The sequence below is a fragment of the Pteropus medius genome, unplaced genomic scaffold (assembly GCF_902729225.1).
Source record: "Pteropus medius unplaced genomic scaffold, Ma_sr-lr_union100, whole genome shotgun sequence".
NCBI lineage: Eukaryota > Metazoa > Chordata > Mammalia > Chiroptera > Pteropodidae > Pteropus > Pteropus medius.
In genome coordinates, this window is record NW_024354911.1 from 7,292,355 (window position 1) to 7,313,472 (window position 21,118).

Consider the following 21,118-nt stretch of genomic DNA (forward strand, 5'->3'; position numbering starts at 1 on the left):
TTGGCTAAAGAAGTTGTGGTACATATATGCAATGGAATATTACTCAGCCATAAGGAAAGATGAAATACTGCCATTTGCAACGACTTGGATGGACCTCAAGATAATCATGCTAAGCGAAATAAGCCAGACAGAAAAAGTTGAAAACCACATGATATCACTTATGTGTGGGATGTACCTAAAAGCAACAAACAGGACAAACAAACAGAAACTCATGGACATGGACAATTGATAGTGGTTATCAGTGGGTAGGGAATGAGGGGGGAGGGGGAGGATAGACGGGTAAAAGGAGTCTAATATGCAGTGACAGAAAGAAATCTATGGGAGATGAATACATCATGCAATATACATATGCCTTACTGTTGAATTGTACACCTGATTCTTACTGTGTTTCACCATAATATAAATAAATAGATAGATAGATAGATAGATAGATAGATAGATAGATAGATAGATAGATAGATAGATAAATAAGAAAACAGTATGGAAGTTCGTCAAAAATTTAAAAATAGAACTGCCTATGATCTAGCAATTCTTCTTCTGGATATTTATCTGTAGAAATCCAGAATACTAATTCAAAAAATATACCCACATCTATGTTCGTCGTAGTATTATTTATAATAACCAAGTTCTGGAAGCAACTTGACTGCCTATCAATACATGATTGGATAAAGTAGCGGTACATATATAAAATGGTATATTGCTGGCCATTAAAAAGAATGAAATCCTACCATATGTGACGATATGGATGGACCTATGCTAAGTGAAATATGTAAGACAGAGAAAGACAAATACCATATGATCTCACTTAAATGAAGAATCTAAAGAACAAAATAAATCATCACACAAAACAGAAACAGACTCATACAGAGAACAAACTATTGGCTCTAGATGGGCGGGGGTTGGGGCCTGTGTAAAAAAGGTGAAGGGATTATGAAGTACAAACTGGTAGTTACAAAATAGTCTCAGGATGTAAAGTACAGCCTGAGGAATATAATCAATAATATTGTAATAACTATGTATAATGCTGGGTGGGTACTAGACTAAGGGAGGAGGTCACTTTGCAAATTATATAAATGTCTAACCATTATGCTGTACATCTGAAACTAATATAAAAATAATATTTAATGTCAAGTCTAAGTAAAAAATTAAAATTAAAAAAGAATACCATTTTGGAAAAAATTAACTAGAAGTGATAGAATTCAGTAGTGAATGAAGTTCCCTTGTAATTTTTGCATGCAACTCCCCTTGCATATTTTCTTGCATTTTTCTTCTGATGTCCATTTTCCTTGACAAAGCAGAAGCAATGTATGAGTTGGTCAATGGGTTGACTGTCCCATGTATAATTTAATTTAACATCCTGCTAGCTTTCTGGTCTAGGGCCGTAAGATGAGAGTTTTGCTATTAAGAACTTCAGTTTTTGTTTTTAAAGAAACACCTGAGTGTTGTCCCGTTCAATGTGGAGTTTTTACATGGGTTGCTCTTACGCAAAATATGTAGGCATGCTTTGAGGAATACTTAAGATCCAATATAAGAAACTTAGCATTATGTTAGATCTCTCACTTTTATAGTTTGGACTACAGTTGGCTTGGCTCCTAGTCTTTACTAAACACTGTAAGTGGTTTCTTTCATATTTTGAGCTATTCTGCATGACTTACTGTGTCCTATGATGCAGTAATGCTTAGCCATGTGTTATAGCAGCCCCCTTAGCACCTACAATTCTCAGTTTCCTCTGAAATTACAATAACCAAGGTATGGAAGCAACTTGAGTGCCCATCAATAGATGATTGGATAAAGAAGAAGTGATACATATATAAAATGGAATATTGCTGGCCATGAAAAAGAATGAAATCTTACCATTTGTGACAATATGGATGGACCTAGAAGTTATGCTTAATGAAATAAGTAAGACTCTACTTAGAGTCGCCATCTGCTGATGGGACTTTTCGTTGCTACAACTTTGAGCTGGTAGGTTCCGATATCCTCTCATGTCTGTGCTTACGGCTGGGCACATTGGCACGCGCCTGTAGTCTCAGCTATTCCGGAGGCTGAGGCAAGAGGATGGCTTGAGCCCAGGAGTTTTGGGCTGTAGTGCGCTATGCTAATTAGGTCTCCACATTAAGTTCAGCATCAATATGGTGACTTCCCAGAGTGGGGACCACCAGGTTGCCTAAAGAGGGGTGAACCGGCCCTTTTCGGAAAGGGAGCAGGTCAAAACTTCCGTGCTGATGAGTAGTGGGATCGCCCTGTGAATAGCCACTGCACTCCAGCCTGGGCAACATAGCGAGACCCCGTCTCTTTTTAGTTTTACAGGAAGTGCTGTACTTACATTCTTGCACGACCGTTTTCCCCACTGTACTGTGAAGCCCCCATGGTGGGGCAATCTTATTTTTATTTTTATCCTACCTCACCATTATCTAGCGAAATACTTGAATATTCAGATTGCCAAGCGTTTCGGTTCCTCTATTGCATACCAGGTACTACGGCGAGCCAAGGGAATATACCAAGATTCAGATTGGATGAGAATCCACAATACTCCACAGAATGCATCTTCGAGAGCAGGACCCATCAAAATACGAACTCCTTTTTGAAGAATGATTTGTTTTGGTTGTTGATAATTATAGGGCGAATGAAATAGTTTCGCTTCTTACATTTAAAAATACTACACGTGCAAGTAACCGAATGGAAAAAGGTAATTGTTTTTATACACCGAACATTAAGGCCCTTCTGGAAAATCTTCGTTTGTTCCTTGTAAATTGTTAGGACCAGCAGGGGTCACTGTGGAGGCTGGCTTAAATCCCGAAATACAGGGGAGCAAGGAACCGGACTAATCTATAAGCTATCCGGTAAGGAATGCAATTTCAAGAGAATAATTTATATTTATTTCGAATATATATATATGTTTTTTTTTTGGTACAACGAAAAGCGAGTTGACAGCGACGTGACAACCGAATTCTTTAGTAAAGTGACGGAAACACGTTCGCATCAAGGCATATTGGGTCCTCTGCGCGGCCGTAGATCTCCACCAAATGCGCCTGCGCGGAAGATAGCAGCAGTGAGTCCGGCAGTCAGTGGTGAAAACCGCGGTAGCGACCCTCAAACCTCGCCATGAAGACTCGCTTTAGTACCATTGACCTCCGCGCTGTACTCGCGGAGCTGAATGCCAGGTATTGTACGGCAGGTGACCAGGCTCATGCGGAGAGTGCAAGAGACAGAGGCCAGGGCCCCACGGTTCAAAACAGGACCAGCCCGATGTTTTCCCTATACTCTGCCCTGTGCCATTCTTCTGTGGACCCGGTTAGGCCTGGGTGGGCGAGCGCATCACGTCTTTCTGTGGCCTTCAGGCTACCTGGGAAATCCCAGTAGCCGCGTGCCGCACCCCATGCTCTTGCAGACTGTTTGTGTCGCCAGGTCTCTTGTCCTGTTATGGCGGGGCTCTCGCTTCGTCCGCCTGGGTCACCTGGGTCTAGTAGCAAACGTTTAGTAAAACACGAGACGCCCGGTGGAAGCCAGGATGTCACACTAGGCATTTGCTCTAGAGGTTTTCAGACTGGAGGCTTGGTTTTTTTGACGCTCCTCCTCGCCCCAAAGAGAGAGAGCATTGCCATTTTAGTTGGAGGTAACAGATTTGGCCTAAGATCTGGATTCTAGTTTGTGGTTGGTTGGTTGGTTTGTTTACTCAGCTATGTGAGCTTTGTCTTGTTTCCCAGGGCCTTGTTTACTTTTTTTTTCCCTTTTGTAGTAAATTAAGTGGATTAGCCTGCATTTCCTAAAAACTGGATCATTTCAATGACGCGAGGCATTGTATGGTGTTCCCAGGGCCGATAGACCACTTTTTTTTCTTAAACAATTACACCCAAGTGTTGAGTAGAATAGAATGCCTGATGGCCTTAACACTGTTCCCTAGTTGATTCCATATCTTTAGTTTCCATATCTTTAGTTTTGATTCCATATCTTTAGTTTTATCCCTTTTCGCAGGCTCTGCTTCCGCCTACAGCTTTAAATTGTGTGAAATTTTATGTTTCAAATGGTGGCATGATTTTGTTACATGTTTCCTTTTTCTTTGCAGCTTGCTAGGAATGAGAGTAAACAATGTTTATGATGTGGATAATAAGACATATCTTATTCGTCTTCAAAAGTAAGCATTTTATAGGCTTTTTTTATCTTTAGTAAATAAATATGAAATAATCGATTTTTTTACCCACACTTTTAGTCTATTTTACTGAATTAGCTTGGCAAATGCCCTAAAGAAAAAATTGACTTTTTTCTTCTACAGACCAGACTTTAAAGCTACACTTTTACTCGAATCTGGTATACGAATTCACACAACAGAATTTGAGTGGCCTAAGAATATGATGCCGTCTAGTTTTGCCATGAAGGTAAATTTTAAGTTATATTTGAAAGTAAATTTTAAGGCCCTGACATCGGTCTCTGACAATTGCAGTTTTTAACTGTTTGGTTTTCCTTCACTGTAACAAATAGAGATAAAATATAGTCGTTGGTAGGTACTGGCAAGAATAAAGTAGGTGTTTATTGACTTCTACTTCACACCCCATTGTGCTCCAAATCTTTCTGTACCTACAGTCAGTATTCTAGTTCAAGCTTTTCTAATGTTCAACCTTATTGTCCCTTAACTATATAGTCCAGTTCTCGCTATCAGAATAATTCTGTATGAGACCAACATTAATTTTTCTAAAGCATTATTTTCATTAGTTATCTCACATTTTATGATTCTCTAATTTCTGAATATCCTATATCTTAGCATTCTCGACTTTCTCTGATCTCTCCACCCCGCCCACCCCAACCCTTTTTCCTAGTCTTACCTTCCACAGCTCACTTTTGAGCTACCAATCTGTGTTTTGTTGGCATACTCAATGACATTAGTATGTTACCAATTATTATATTTTTTTATTTTTACTTCTCTCTTTGCTTTTACTACTAAAGCCAAGATTCTTCATTTGTGGACATGTTACCTATTTGCTTACTGACATAATAGATACACTGGAAGTTTATGTGGTACAGAGGAGAGACATATTAGAGTCAGATACACCTAACTTTGAATTAACGGTTTTGCGACCAAATAATATTATTTATAACTTAGAAAAATTATTCAGCCTCTTGTAACTTGGTTTCTTAAATGTAAAATGTGGATAATATCTCCCTGATGGTGTTATTGGTGAGGATTAATTGAAGTAACATGTAAAGCACCTAACACAATGCCTGACACATGTTAGGAATCCATATGTATTAATTTCCTTCTTCCTCTCCTCCTCACTTTCCTTCAGAAATATATTTGTTTTAGCATTGTGTTATTTCATTAGAGGCTTTACAGAGAAGAGCCTTATCCCCAGCAACTTAGAATCTGTTTTGGATTACAAGTTAGGTAAGTGCTTCCCAAATCACAAGGGCTGTCAAAATATTATCAAATTCTTTAAAAATTTAATTTAGTTAATAGTAAGCTTAAATGGTTCTTTTGGGGATTGTCCTTAATAGTAATGACACTTTTATGTACATATAGCACTTTTCAAAGTGCTTAGGTAATACATATTAGATTTCAGTTTTTTAAAAACTCAGTGGATATGAAGAACAAATATTATCATTTCAGTTTTACAGATTATGTAAAACTAGATATATGATACTGGGATTGCGTAAACATCCCTAAATTAGGCTACACCAATAGGAGGTCAAACACTAAAAAAAAAGAAAAATTATGAATTAGATGTACATGTCAATCTAAATGTGTAGAAAAATTCCCTCCAATGGAGCAGACATTGTTAAGTACTTTATATATAACTCTCTAAGTTATTATATATAACAGCTGTTAATGTTATATGGCATAGGCCGTGTCCAGTATGTGGTAAAATAAATCACAGTGTTTGTTTCTAGTTCTCACATTTGAGGACACTAACTAGTTTTGTGGCACTGACAGAAAGTTGTTTTCCCCAAGCTGCTAATAGGGCAATAAATAAAAAACATGCTTTATGTTATGTACTATGTGTCCATCCGTACTCATAATAAATAATTCCTTTTATCTTGGGTATTTAAATGTAGCCCTATATATAGGTCACTGTTTAAATCAAAATCCATATAGGTTACTCTTAAATCAGAACTGTTGAATTTAGGAGGTGGAGATTATTCTATGAAGTTTGAAAAGTCTTTTTATATTTTCCTGAATATATAAGTACATAAAATGAGAATTTTAGTCAATATAAACTATACGGTCTGGAGAACATTTTTTGGTTATGAAAGAGTTGGCATTATAAGCATGATTATATTTCTTTTTTTAAAGGTGATTTTAGATTAACTTCTGTGAAATTTGTGTTGAATTCGAGTCTTGAAGAAAAGAATGTATTCTTACTGGTCTTAACTATAGTCTTTCAAATTTAAAATTTATAAACAATTGTAAGATTTTTTTTAGGGCCTACAGAGTCATCTTATTTCTGTTCCAGGTCATACTTAAATATTTGTACTAAACGATGGTACACCTAATCTAAAACAAAGTATTTACCATGTAATTTGTACTTGAGTTTAATATGCTAATTTTATCTTAATTACTAATAAGAGCAAGAACCTTATGACTAGGGATGTAAGGGATAGGGTTTGATAAAAGAGTAGGAGTTATTATATTTGGATTCGAGATAGGTTGATCAAAAGCTTTGAGACAGTAGCAAAAAAGTTCTGTTTGGGTTATGTTAATAAAGTTTGTGGAAATAGAGTGTAATTGAATGTAAATTAGAGGACGAATTTATAAAATACCAGTAAGCTCATGCTTTGTATTTAAATGAAAGAGTAATGGAAACCATCAATTAGTGTAAACTACAAGCACATAAAAGGAAATTTGGAATACTTAAAAGATTGGAATAGAAAGAGACTTTAAAAAACATGACAGCTCTGGGTGAGGTCATCAGGGCAAGAACAAGAGATTTAGCAGTGGTATAGAGCAGCACAGTAATTTTGCTATAGGTCTATCATCGTTTACTTAAAAATTTAATATAAAATACTGTTTCAGAGTTAATAGAGTTGTCTGAAACAGTGTTTTCTCTGCAAGCTTTTATTTTATGACTATACTGTTTTATTTACTACTTTTAAAATGTTATTCCTGATGCTAATAAAAAGAAGAAACTTATTTGTAAACCAATACCAAATGACTAGGAATTCACTCATGCCATATAAATACCTTTTTCTTCTGTTTCTTGATAGTGCCGAAAACATTTGAAGAGTCGGAGATTAGTCAGTGCAAAACAACTTGGTGTGGATAGAATTGTAGATTTTCAATTTGGAAGTGATGAAGCTGCTTATCACTTAATCATTGAGCTCTATGATAGGGTAAGTTAAATTGCGATGCAAAGGAGAATTATATTGTTGATTATTCATGTAATAGTGCTGTGAAACATGGGCAGGGGACATTTTTTTCTGTGTCACAGGTACACTAGGGTACTAATCAAGTGCCATACATGTAAAATATAATTTTCCAAAGATAACTTTCATTTATTCTGGATATTAGAATTTAGGCAGAACTTAGCCATTTAAAATAGCATTATGAATATAAGCAATGAAGATCTGAGAATTGAAGAAATTATCTGGTACTTTACATTTCAATACTAGTGTGGTACAACTAGAAAACAAACAGTCAAATATGTAGTTGTGTCATAAATAAGACAGTAGCTAACACTAAGGGACAGTCTATGTTTTCATAGTATCAGTCATAAGAGCAAGACTACTGATGTTCTCACCATTCTTGCCTCTTCCTCCTCCCGTTGGTCGCCAAATTCTATACTGGAAATGTTTAATGAGTTAGTTACAGCAAAATAAGTTCTATATGCATCAAAATTTAAATATACATGAGTGGGGATTTAAAATGTAGAAAGAGAAAAACAAGTGGCCCGATGGTTAGTCATTAAAATCAATCAAGGTCTCTAAAACAAAGGCTCCTTAATGGGAGGAGGTGGCCTGGCTTTTTTTCTAGTCCTATGTCTGACAATGTGTTTATTCCAGATAGCCGTCTTTGAAGTGGATGTCTCTGCAATCAAAGCTTAAGTCAGGCACTTGCATTGCAAAAAAGAAAAGATACAACTCTCAGAGCTTACACCACACGTGACCACTCTTATATTCTCTTTGTATGGTGATATTAATGTTTTCAGTCTCTTAGGTTGTCAGCTGAAAGACATGTACATGACATAATTTCAGAGTATTGTTTTATTTTTTATTAATAGCTTCAGGAAAATGAGTTTTCATTTAAAGAAGATCTACTTTGTCATCCTCATATGGGGTGGCAAGCAAAAATGCAAATAAGAGCTTTCAATAGAAAGATTAGACCCGGTTTAGTGAAACTAGACAACACTAAAGACAGAAAACAACCAGAAAAGAAGGCCAATTGCTATATTGAGGGTTTTTTGTTTTTGTTTTTGTTTTTTTATGATTCAGAAAACTGGAAATGGCAGATGATCAAATACCTATGTTACAGGGCTTTCCACTGAGCCAGAGAATCATATCATAACCATTCTCTTTCCCATCCCTCCAAAATTAATATTTCATGAATAATCATATATAAAGCTTTTCATAGAAATATATATGTTCCATGGCAAGGTAGGGTTGCATTATTAATAGAGACTGTTACTAATTCAGTCAGAGTTCTAAACTCCAGCAAGCTTTTTCTGTATGTCAATGCCTAGAGTAACAACGTGAATAATTCCATACCTTTGCACAACTTTGAATGAATTCGTGTTCTTAAATGCCATACGTATGTTAACAAGGAACCACGGAACCATGTTCTCATGTTCTTTAGCAGATTATTTGTGTAGAATATCTCAGAAAAGTTTTCAAGGAAGTTCTAATACCTGGAAGGGGTGCAGACATCAATACAGCCAAATTACCATGATTTAAAAAAATAAGTTTTTTTTTAAAGTGAAGCCATAGAAGTACTAGGTGAAAATATGGATTAAGATTGATGAATTTGGGATGAAAAAGACTTCAAAGCCTAACAGTGAAAACAACTATTGATAGGCTCAAATAATACTGTTGAAATAAGTTTTAAAGCCATGTAAGGCAGAAAACACCACGAACTGTATTGGAAGATGAAAAACTACGGAAAAATATTTTAACTTGTATGGTAAATAAGATGTGCATAACCCTAATATGCAACTTTCACAAAGCACTTAAGTGGAAAAATAGACTAAGTGCTTGATTAAATAATTCAAAAAAGACTAATATATATGGTTTATAAAAGCATGGATACATGTCCAAATTCATGAATTACTGCAAAATAAAAACAATATTTTTCTCCCTCTTCCTCCTTTTCTTTCTCAATCTGTACACAGAAAGTTTGACAGTAACCAGTATTAGCAAGAATCTAGTGGAACAAGGGAAAACTAGAACATTATTTTGGAAAGTTATTTGACATATAACATGAATTTTAAAGTTTATGTGCAGTCTGTAGCCATGTAACAAGTGCCCGTGAGACAAGCCATGAGACAAGTGCCCAGGAAGGGCCATAACAAGGATATTCATCACAGTGCTTATAATAAAACTAGAAAAGAACCTAAATCTCTTTGAATAAGAGATTGGTTAAATAATTAAGGGAGACCCACATAATAGAATGCAATGCAGTTTTTAAAAATAATAATGTTGAGGTAAGTTTGTTTTTATTTCTTATGCAGGTTTTTACAATGCGTTTGTAATTTAAGCTTTTTATTAGAGGTATGACATACATAAGTGTACAATTCAGTGAACTATCAAAAGTAAACATACCTATATTAATTATTGACCTGGATGTGGGACAGGGGCATTGAGACCAGCTGTTGTTCTTTGCACTTGTCTGTCTATGCATTTCTCTTTGCCACAGATTCCTTTAACCATCTTTCTGTGCCCCCTCCCCTACGGGCAATAGCAGCTGCTGCCCACCTGGAATTGTTTTTTGTATATGGTCTCAGGTGGCAGTCAATTTCTAAAATTTGTGATATTCTTTAAACATTTTTTAAGGCCTTTTTATTTTTGAAATGATTATAGATTCATAGGTAGTTGCAAAGATGGAACATAGAAGTCTGGTATAGCCTACATCCAGTTTCCCTCATTTGTTACATCTCTTACATAATTATAGTACAATATCAAAATCAGGAAATTGATATTAGCACATATATACTTATAGTTCTGTGCATTTTACCACATTTGTACATTCATGTAAATAGCACTGAAGTCAAGATACAGAATTCTTCCAGTTAGTGATGAATTTGGAATAGATATTAAGGATTTATGTATGAGGGTATGTGCTTGGGAATTTTCGGTAGTCACTGTGATACCGAGAGATGTAGGTTGATTGATGCTTAGATATATTTTGAAGATTGTTCTTTCCTCTCTCTCTACCATTTGATCTTACAGCCTTCATATCTGGAATTATCATGTATGGTTTATCTAGAGTTCATCAGCCCTTGGGTAAAGAGATTATTGCTACTCAAATTCATTTACGAAAGTCAGTTTAGTAATTTGTAATAAGAATGTTCCAGTAGGAAAGACTCTGGAAAAAGTAAGATCAGAAAGTGCTTTACTGTGTACATCAGAGTCGAGTGCAGTATTTCCTAAAATATGTTACTCGGACACAACTTCTATAAGATAATAGGTATGCCTAGAAATATGGGTCCCATAGTCATAAACGTTTAGGAACTTTGAGAATATAGTAAAAAAATTTTTTAACTCTGGGACTTATTGATGTCTTTAATATGATGTGATATGTACATTTCCTAGAGAAGGATATGTTATATAGAATTTCCAAAACTTATTTGATCACAGAATTTTTTTTAATGGGAAACCTTGGTTTTAAGGAAAGCCTTTTTAGGGAAGTAACTGCCTTACTGGAATCTTCGAAGTATTCTTGCTAACTGCATAATTTGATTCAACAAACACTCACTGAGCACCATCTGTCTGGCAAGCTCTATGGCCAGGTCTGTTTTTCAAGTCATATCTTCCTGAACCAGATACTGTGGACTTCTGTCCCAGCTCTCTACCTTCCTTCTCTGTTTAACTTTCTGTTCTTTAAGTTAAATAAGTGTTTACAATTTTAAATTTATGGTTACTTTGAAATCTGAACCTTTAGCAATAGGTATGTATTATTTCAGTATCTAGTAACTTCTGGTTATCTATATATCTGATCAAGGTGAATGGTTGCCCCATCTACTGAAGCCATTTATCTTGCTACCAGTCATTCCTCATGAGTTTGGGGCTACTCTCACCATCTCTGACCAACTTCTGAGTAGTTGCTAAGGTATTCATGACTATTTTCATGGATGCTTTTCATATTTTAATTAGACAATAACCCCTGTCTTCATTATAATAAATTTGGAAGGTTGTATTCTTTGGACAGTTTTATTTTCATTAGGTTCCCCGCCCCCTTCTTTTTTATTGAAAAGATTATGTAACAATATTAAATTTTTAAAAGTCTTTTTAATCCTAACTCTTTAAATATTTTCATTTTCCCGTATATTTGCCCGTCATTTTCTAGGGCAGAACTTTTTTGTCTTGCTGTTTTTTACTTGACATTATAAACAGTTTCCTTTTTTTTTTTTTTTGCATAGTCTTCATAAGTTGACAGCTTTTATTTTATTTTATTTTATTTTTTATGGTGATATTGGTTAACAAAATCCAATAAGTTTCAGCCAAGTTAACACCTTTTAAATACGTTGCTATATAATTATTTAACAGTTTCCCCAGTTTTTACATGTAGCCTGTTTTCATTATTTTTCTATTTTAAATAAATGACAGTGAATATCTTAACGCATGCAGCTTTTGGTTTTATTGAGTTCTTACATTAGACTACATCACCAGTTTCTTACATTAGACTACTTGGGCAAAGGGTATCACTATCTTTAGTGATTTTGCCACATAATTGCTATTAAAAGACACAATGCAGGTGAAAGTATACAGGCATACCTCATTTCATGACACCCTGCTTTATTGCAATTGGCTTTATTGTGCTTCACAGATATTGCTTTTTCTTTACAACTTGAAGGCGGGGCCTTCCGCCAGCAAAAAGATTATAACTCGTTTTATTGCAGTGGTCTGGAACTGAACCTGCAATATCTCTGAGGTATGCCTGTAAATAGTTCTTTGCTTGGCTTCTGAAATATACATCTGTTCTAATTTTCATTATAAGCTACAGTGTTTATAGATCTGCCTTATGAAAGTGCAACAGTGAGTTCAGTTGGTGGCCATCTAGGTGATATGCTTCCTATAGCTTCTTCTGTAGCCTTGGTTAGGTTTTAAAAGACTGTTTTCTTAATATTCAAGAAGTTTCAAGAATGATTTGGGAAAAGCTTTAAATTATATTTTATTCTATTACAGGGGAACATTGTTCTTACAGATTATGAGTACCTAATTTTAAATATCCTAAGGTTTCGAACTGATGAGGCAGATGATGTTAAATTTGCTGTTCGTGAACACTATCCAGTTGATCATGCTAGAGCTGTTGAACCTTTGCTTACCTTGGAAAGGTAACGCGTTTTGTTTATAAACTCATTTCATACGTATTAAAAGGTAAAAGAGGTTATATGTCAGAATGTGAAAGAACTGTCATAAAGTATTTTGCATAAAATAAATTTGAACTGCTTGAACTACATAAATGTGCATGTAAGCAAGTAAGCCTTATTTAACAGTAGCAAATATATGTCTTTTTCATCTAAATTTGGAGTTATTTCAGATGTTTATGATTTCTTAGTAAATTGAGGAGACTTTGCTATTCTGTGAGAATACAGGTGGATATCTTAGGCAGAGTGCAAAAAGAAAAATTCTGGTTTAAGAAAGGGGCACAGGGTTGGATATGGTGCTAATTGTAGCTGTACTTTTCTGTCTGGTAGCCTTTACTGATTAATAGGCTACAGCAGTGGTTATCAAAGTTTAGCATGCATCAGAATCACCTGGAGGGCTTGATAAACCATTTCCAAATTAGATCTGGTGTAGATCCCAGGAATTTACATTTCTAACAAGTTCTCAGATGCTGTTGATGCTGCTGATCTGGGAACTACAGTGGCCCACAGCATCGTGATTTCTCCTTGAGTGCTTAATTAGGCAAAGCCATTTCAGGTGTTAAGATAGTATAACCAGGCTCTACAAACAACATCTAACTTATATAAAAATGTCTCTTTCGTGTCATATATGGACACATTGACAACAGGCAATATGACTTAGTTGAAAAAGTACTGATTTTTCTTAGAAAACCTGGTTTCAGGTCCCAGTCTCCTGTTTAAAGAACCCACTAACCTTCGAAAAATTTTCTTACCTACAAAATGAACTAATTCTTCATATATTTTAGACTATTGTGAAGATCATGTGAATTGATGTATATGAAAGTATTGTGACTATAAATATTGCTCTAAGCTTTATTAAATATGAGACAGTAAGGTGTGTCAATTTTGTTTCACAGATTGACTGAAGTAATAGCCAATGCACCTAAGGGCGAACTACTGAAGAGAGTTCTTAACCCATTCCTTCGTGAGTAAACGTACATAGAGCAATGAGATGTTTGGAAGATAGTGTAGTTTTCAGGAACATATTTAAATTTTTTATAGTTCTAGTAGAAAATTAGAACAATTTATGTGTAGAAAGGAATTTAAAATGATCTTTTCAGTAAGAGTATTTTTAAGAGAAATTTGTTATACCACATTATGTTTGACTTTTATCTGTTAGATCTTATTTAAAAACAATAATTATTTAGCACTTTAGTGCTAGCTGTAGTATTCTAAGAAATATTTTTATTTCCCAACATTAATCTTCAATTTAATAACTATTTAGCTTGTTTTTGTTTTCTTTTTATTAGTGGGTCTCCGGGCATCCCAGGATGTCAGGTACAGAAAACCAGGGTAAAGATAATCCAATAAACCTTTATGCTTGAGAAATTCATCACTTATCCTTATACTAAGTGATGAATCTGAAAAGAGCATATGGAAAGTCACGTACCCTTAATTATTGAGCATTAGGGCTTACTCTTCCTCTCCTATGAAATTAGACTGCATTAAAGGGAACTTTCCAACTGTTTATATAGCATGAATATAATTTATAAGTTTAGATTTTTTTATTTTTTCTTCTATTAATATGATGTATTACGTTAACCAGTTTTTGTATGCTAAACCAACCTTGCATTCTTGGTTTATAATCTTTTTTATATGTGGCTAAATTTCATTAAATTCCTATAACTTTTGCATTGACTTCTACAATTTTATTGTAATCTCAAATTTCTATAAGTACTGGAATTATTTCTAATAACATTTCAAAAATAAGTAAACTAATTATTATTTTCACTGGTTACTGTTATTGAGTAGGTCATTTATATTGGATATAAATTTGTATTTTTAATGTTAAATTTTATAGGAAAATACTAAAAATAATACTCCTTTTCTTTATAGCCTACGGACCAGCTCTCATTGAACACTGTCTTATAGAAAATGGATTCTCTGGCAACGTCAAAGTAGATGAAAAATTTGAAAGTAAAGGTATTTATGTGTGGTACAAATTTTGTCCATTTTCATTTATTTACTTTTTTTAAAACTATGAAAATTATTTCTGGGAAGGTAATAAGTGAGTAGGTAGTTCTAGACTTAAAAACATTTGACCATGTGGTACTCCTGGCTTCCTATTCTAAAGTGGTGTTTTATCCCTAGTAACATGTAGTTCAATCTTTTTTTATTTGATTTATTTGTTTGTTTGTTTGTTTAGGCGAGGCAACCCTTGGTTGACCTCACAGATTGCAAGGACCTTGTCAATTTACAATCCCTTATTTTTTTATTTTTTACGCCTATAGCACCTGGTCTTCCTAGGTAGTCTCCCATTTAAGTACTAAACAGGCACGACCCTGCTTAGCTTCCAAGATCAGACAGAATCGAGCTTGTTCAGTGTAGCATGGCCGTAGACTAGTTCAATCTTTTGACCTACCTTGCTACCTTTCAGTTTTAGACTATTCTCTCTCCTTCCCCCTAAATCCTAAAGTGGTTACTGGCCTTGAAACAGTCTCAGGTACAGGCTTGTTGAATTATTCACCTTCTGACTTTGGGAGTGCTTCTAGAAATAGCATTCATGCATTTTAATTCTATGGTATGGCTATATGATAAATTAGGCTTTTGTAACTACTTATGGGAGCCTAACTTAACTGCCAGGTTTGGATGATTAAAAAAAGAAGTATGAGGAAAATAGAAGATTCGGTCATTGACAAGTTTTTCCCTGTAGATTCTCGTGTACAATTAAAAAAATTATTCTTAATTATATTTTGGGGTTATGTATCATTTCTTAAGATTTAGGGATAATTTTTATGCTGTAAACTTTTTTTTGTTTAAAAATACAAATTGAAGTTTTTTAGCGAGTGATTTCTGAAATATACTAATTCAGTGCAATCCTAATCAAACTGCCAACAGGTAGTATTGTTTTTGCTATTGCGGTGGAGTTCTTTTTAATAAAAATAATTTGATATTTATGTGGAATAAAAACATGCAAAAATGTTTGGAGAAACTGGAAAATAATAGTAATGATGGAGAATAACCTTTTCACAGATTAAAATCTATTATTAAGATGTAGTAATTAAAATAGTAAGTGCTCGGAGAAGAAATAGATGGAATAAAAAATTTAGAAACAGGCTCAAATATATATGGAAATTTGGAACAACAGGCTAGCCAAAACACATCCTTCTTCATATATACTGATAACAAACATGAAATAACTATATCTGATTTTCTTGAAGACTTTTATTATTTCATAAGCACTTTCCTGTTTTCTACATAGTTGTTTAGTAATAGGGCATTGACACTTGATCAGCACTTCTTTTTCTCTTTTTTATTCTATTAGATATTGAAAAAGTACTTGTTTGTCTGCAGAAAGCAGAAGACTATATAAAAACAACATCCAACTTCAGTGGAAAGGTAGTACCACATATACTTACTGTTTATTTATGTAAATTTTCAGAATTTAAATGTTCATTAAAGGGTCACTATATTTAAGTTTTTTGTTGTGGATTGGAAATGTATCTATAATATGCTTATTCTAAGGTAGTTTATTTTAATTGCGGTTGGTTTGTAATTTTTGTTCTGCTTTTTGCCTTTTATAGAAAATACTAGGTTAGGTCAATATCAGAACTCCAGAAAAGTTGAAGAATTTGAAGATAGTTTTTCTTAGGTTGTTTTTAGAGAAGCACATTTTAATTTGCCAGCACTTTTCAAAAATTTGGTGATTTATACCCTTTTAATAGTTAGACCTCCTCCGAATTACCTCATATCTTATGAGTATTTTTCTTCCCTATTCAGAGTATACCTTTACTTACAAAAAGAGTTCATAAAAAGTTCTGATTAATTATAGCTAAATTCAGCCCAGTTTTTTAAATGTATTAAAATCTATCAACAAAGTGAACCTAAGAGTTTTTCTGTTGGAAGTGCTTTTGGCTTTATTAAATTGCACAACATCTAAAAATGGAAAGAAAAAAGCAAAATGCATATGTATGATTCCATCATTTAATCAGATCAGTACTTTCTTTATTCCATCATTTAATCAGATCAGTATTTTCTTTATTCCCTGTTTTATCTTGTCCATGTGAATAAACCAGTGTTTTCTGATAATACTTTGAGTCTAAAAAACATTTTGAGATGTAATAAAATCAATAAATAAATGCAGTTGATAATTTATAACTGGAATAATTTTATAAATTAATATCAGTCATGGAAAGTAAATTTTTGTTAATTATGAATAGAAATGAGTTTAATGTTGGATTTTTATAGGGGTATATCATTCAGAAAAGAGAAATAAAACCAAGCCTGGAAGTAGATAAACCAACTGAAGACATACTCACGTAAGCATGTAGGCATGGGTCAGTTTGCTTTGGATGTCTATTAATGTTCTCAAATGTGATAAAAATATATCTGTTTTACAGGTATGAGGAATTTCACCCTTTCTTATTTTCTCAACATTCACAATGTCCATACATAGAATTTGAATCATTCGACAAGGTGAGTTTTCAGATTCTGTTTTTTGACCAGTAGAATGGCATGAGTTATTAAATTAACATCAACTTGCTTTGATTGAAAAATTGAAAATAATTTTGCTTTACAATGACCATGAATCTGGGCATCACAGAACAATGCAGTCAAAGATGCAAACTGTTGGAAGTATTTGTTGCTACATTTCAAGATTAAGGATTAAAGATTTGAACTTGATTCGATTCTTGATTGTTTAGCTATACAACGCATTTACGGAAAATCTGTTCAAGTTCTTTGAGTGGCATTATAAACAAAATGGACTCTAAATTCTGTATATGCAAGTTGAAGTAGAGACCATGTTTTTTTTTTTTTTCCAACTTAAGTTATTGTTTGTTTGTTTGTTTGTTTTAATAAGGCTGTGGATGAATTTTATTCCAAAATAGAAGGTCAGAAAATAGATTTAAAAGCCTTACAACAGGTATGATATTATTAAAAATATTTATATTAAACCAACTAGCCTTAGTGTGGTTTGCTGGGTGGATGATGCTTTCAGGTGGAAATGGGCAGCCTTTCAGAAGTGTATGAGAACAGCACTATCTCTGTGTTTATTGTCCAGGGAAGGTCTCAGTGTTGGAAAGTATACCCTCATTTGTTCTATCAGTGTATCAAGTAGTCTCTGAAACAAAAAATAACAGTGGGAAGATGAGGCCTGTTTATATCCTAATATGATTTGCTTTATTACAGCAACCCAAAGCTTCTTAAGCTTTGCTGTTAAGGAATACTATTCTGAGGAGATTTTAAATATTAAGCCAAAGGAGAGAAAAATGTTTTTTCTCTACAAATATGTATATTTGTTTATCATTAAACTGTTTTTTAAAAGTGGACTTTTAAACTAGGCTTTTAATATGCTTTATGTGTTTCATGACTCCATAAGAAGGTTTTAATATGCTGTGTTTTCACGGCACATTTGACCATGTTTTTGGAACATTTAGCTGCGGAACAGTTTCAGAAATCAGCCATGGTTACTAATCTTGATTTGAAGGAGATGTGATTTTTCAAAAATATTAATAAAGTGTAAAAATATGTGTGCAAAATTTGAAATTATATGAGTCTCTATATCCTCCCCCACCTCAAAAAATTGACAAAAAGCAATTTCAAAGCAGATGGGTCAGAGAATTAAATAGTGTGATTGCCACATGGTGGCAGCACTTTAGCTAGTAAACATATGTAGCAGTGACATCGAACCCATGTTTTTTATGTGCATCAGAATACCCATTAATTATTTAAGTAATTATTTTTGGATTCTTTTAATAATCACTGTTCTTATAATTAAATCTTTCAATACTATATCCAGCATTCTTCTAATTTAAGTCTTTTAATACTACATATTGTATTCAAACATTCCTTAATTGGTAATGCTGTTACTAGTGTTAGAAAATTTGCCCCCAAATCAACAACTTTGAAAACTACATTATATGTATATAATAAAATGATACATTGAAGGTCAAATAGCTGCCATGATCCTTTGTGTTGTTAATTTAGGGGAAAGAGTAATCTAAAATACTAGAAATAATGCTAAGAAAATTAAAGGCAGCAATAAAATAGAAACTATTTCTGTAGTTTATGCTAAGAATGCATTCCCTCAAACTTTACTTTTATGCCATAGGAAAATTCTGCCTGCTTAAATAACGCAAGGACTTTAGTAGCATATGTTACACACAAGGTAGCCTGTAATCAAAATACCTTCCTATATAGAGAATGGGAGGTAGTTGGAGAGGAGAGATAATTTTGGAGCATGAAACACTTCGGGGTAGGATAGACCTGGGGAAGTGTGCTCAGGAGAACTTTAGCTAGCTAGGTAACAACATTGAGGGGGCAAAAAGTTGGGGAACAGGATAGTGAGTTTCAGGAGGTAAGAGAGGGAACGTGCCAGATGTAGAAGAAATCTAATTTTTTAAAATCTGTTTTGTCAACAAAAGGAAAAACAGGCTTTGAAGAAATTAGATAATGTCCGAAAGGATCACGAAAACAGATTAGAAGCTCTTCAACAGGCTCAGGTAGTATGTTTAGTTTTTTCAGATGCTTTTTCAAAAATGGTAACTTTAACTGACATTATAGTAAATGTTTTTGGTTTATTTCTGAAGGAAATAGATAAACTTAAAGGAGAGCTCATAGAAATGAACCTACAAATAGTTGACAGAGCCATTCAGGTTGTTCGAAGTGCTTTAGCCAACCAGATAGATTGGACAGAAATTGGGTTAATTGTGAAAGAAGCCCAAGCTCAAGGAGATCCTGTTGCAAATGCAATCAAAGAATTAAAACTACAAACAAATCATGTTACAATGCTACTAAGGTAAGTTTGATTCTTAAGCAGTTAGTGCTTGTTTTTACTTTGCTATTTAATTGTTTACTGTATTCATTTAAACATTTTTCTTGTTTGGAAGTTTATCCTCAACAATACAGAAAAAATTAATTTACAGTAAAATAATACAACTAAGTACTATAAACCATTTGTGATTTAACTGAGGAAAAAATTGAAAATTAAAAAATGATGTCATTGACATTAGCGAAATACTATTGAATATTTTTAATAGAAATCCATACTTGTTATCAGAGGAGGAAGATGATGATGTTGATGGTGATATCAACGTTGAGAAAATTGAAACTGAACCACCAAAAGGAAAAAAGAAAAAGCAAAAGAATAAACAGCTGCAGAAGCCTCAGAAAAATAGGCCATTACTTGTTGATGTTGATCTCAGCTTATCAGCATATGCCAATGCCAAAAAGTAAGTCTTAAACTTAAGTATGAATTTTAGGTAAAATATTATCTGCAATAAGTCAGGGCATTTAGGATAAGATGAATTATTATTTGCCTATATATACTTTGGGGTGAAAATAATTTTTTTAGTGTTTTTTAAAATTATATTTATTGTAAGAAAGAATACAGAAATTACTATTTCTCAAAATAGTAATTTTAATGGAAACTTCAAATAGCAAATTCTTTTTTAAATTTTGTTTTGTGCATTCTACAACTTTGTTGCCATGCAATGTAGAAAACAAAATTGTATACTGCATATAATTTGTTCTGTCTGATTTGAGAGGCTATAAAATTAGAAATAAATAGAAAACTAAAAAATAAAAATTTTACTTAAAATTTAAGAGAATTATGTTTTTCTAGATATTATGATCACAAGAGATATGCTGCTAAGAAAACACAGAAGACTGTTGAAGCTGCTGAGAAGGTACATAGTATTTCTTAGAGTGACTTAATTGTTTTTCTCTAATTTAATAGTGTTAATTATTTCTTTTGTTTAAATGAGGTTTTCTAATTCAGAAATCTCTTCCAAACTTAATTTTGCTTTAAACGTATTTCCAGTATTTATCTTTTCCCCTAAACTCCTTCTTGGTCTTCCTAAATATCTCAGTAAATAGCACCTCCATTTTTCAATTTGCTTAGATTAAAACTATTAGAGTCATCCTGGACTCTTCTTTCAAAAACGTATCCAGTCCATCAGCAAATCCTTTTGGCTCTTCCTTTAAAGTAGAACCAGAATCTGGCCACTTCTCATTAGTCCAGGTCTCCATCATCTGTGTTCTCATGGACTATAATAATAGCCTCTTACTGGATCTCTCTCCTACCGTTTCCCTGCTATAGTCTGTTCTTTACACAACAGCCATAGAGATCCATTTAAATCAAAAGTGAAGTCATTTCTCTATGTTCGAAATCTTCTAGTACTTCCCATGTTACTCAAGACATTCCAAAGCCCTTCTGGTCTGGAAGATCCTACGTAATCTGCTCCTCTCTGATCTCATCACCTGTGCTCCTCCTGTTACACTTACCAGCTACATTAGTATATTAGCTGTTCTTGCAGTAGTGGTCCATGCTGCCTTCTCATGTACTTGCTGCTCTTTGTATACCAAGCATGCTCTTACCTCAGAATTTCCATGATTTGATCCCTCCTTTCATTCACATGTCTACTTTTATGAGACTTCATCAGAGGCCTTTCTTGACTATTTACTAAAAATAGTAGTACCCTCAATCACTCCCTCTTTGATCTGCTTTGTTTTTCTTCTTAAAAAACACCCCTCCCAACATGTTTATAAGTCTTTCCTCTAGAATGTAGATTGCATGAAAATAGGATGTTCGTCTTGTTTTGTTCATTGCTGTGTCCCAGCTCCTAGAA

General features: G+C 33.8%; 1 protein-coding gene across 2 annotated transcripts in view; it reads left to right on the plus strand.

The window, feature by feature from the left end:
- Positions 1–3,006: 3,006 nt before the first annotated feature.
- NEMF (nuclear export mediator factor) overlaps positions 3,007–21,118 on the plus strand; it is a 49,916-nt gene continuing 31,804 nt past the window's right edge. For both annotated transcript variants that reach the window (XM_039856734.1, XM_039856735.1), the window contains exons 1-15: positions 3,007–3,164; positions 4,067–4,135; positions 4,274–4,376; positions 7,198–7,323; positions 12,328–12,476; positions 13,406–13,473; positions 14,385–14,471; positions 15,814–15,887; positions 16,737–16,807; positions 16,889–16,964; positions 17,350–17,412; positions 18,914–18,991; positions 19,079–19,287; positions 19,529–19,720; positions 20,113–20,176. In XM_039856734.1, the coding sequence (XP_039712668.1) occupies positions 3,106–3,164; positions 4,067–4,135; positions 4,274–4,376; positions 7,198–7,323; positions 12,328–12,476; positions 13,406–13,473; positions 14,385–14,471; positions 15,814–15,887; positions 16,737–16,807; positions 16,889–16,964; positions 17,350–17,412; positions 18,914–18,991; positions 19,079–19,287; positions 19,529–19,720; positions 20,113–20,176 (1,488 nt within the window). In that variant the 5' untranslated portion in view covers positions 3,007–3,105. The remainder of the gene's footprint in view (positions 3,165–4,066; positions 4,136–4,273; positions 4,377–7,197; positions 7,324–12,327; positions 12,477–13,405; positions 13,474–14,384; positions 14,472–15,813; positions 15,888–16,736; positions 16,808–16,888; positions 16,965–17,349; positions 17,413–18,913; positions 18,992–19,078; positions 19,288–19,528; positions 19,721–20,112; positions 20,177–21,118) is intronic.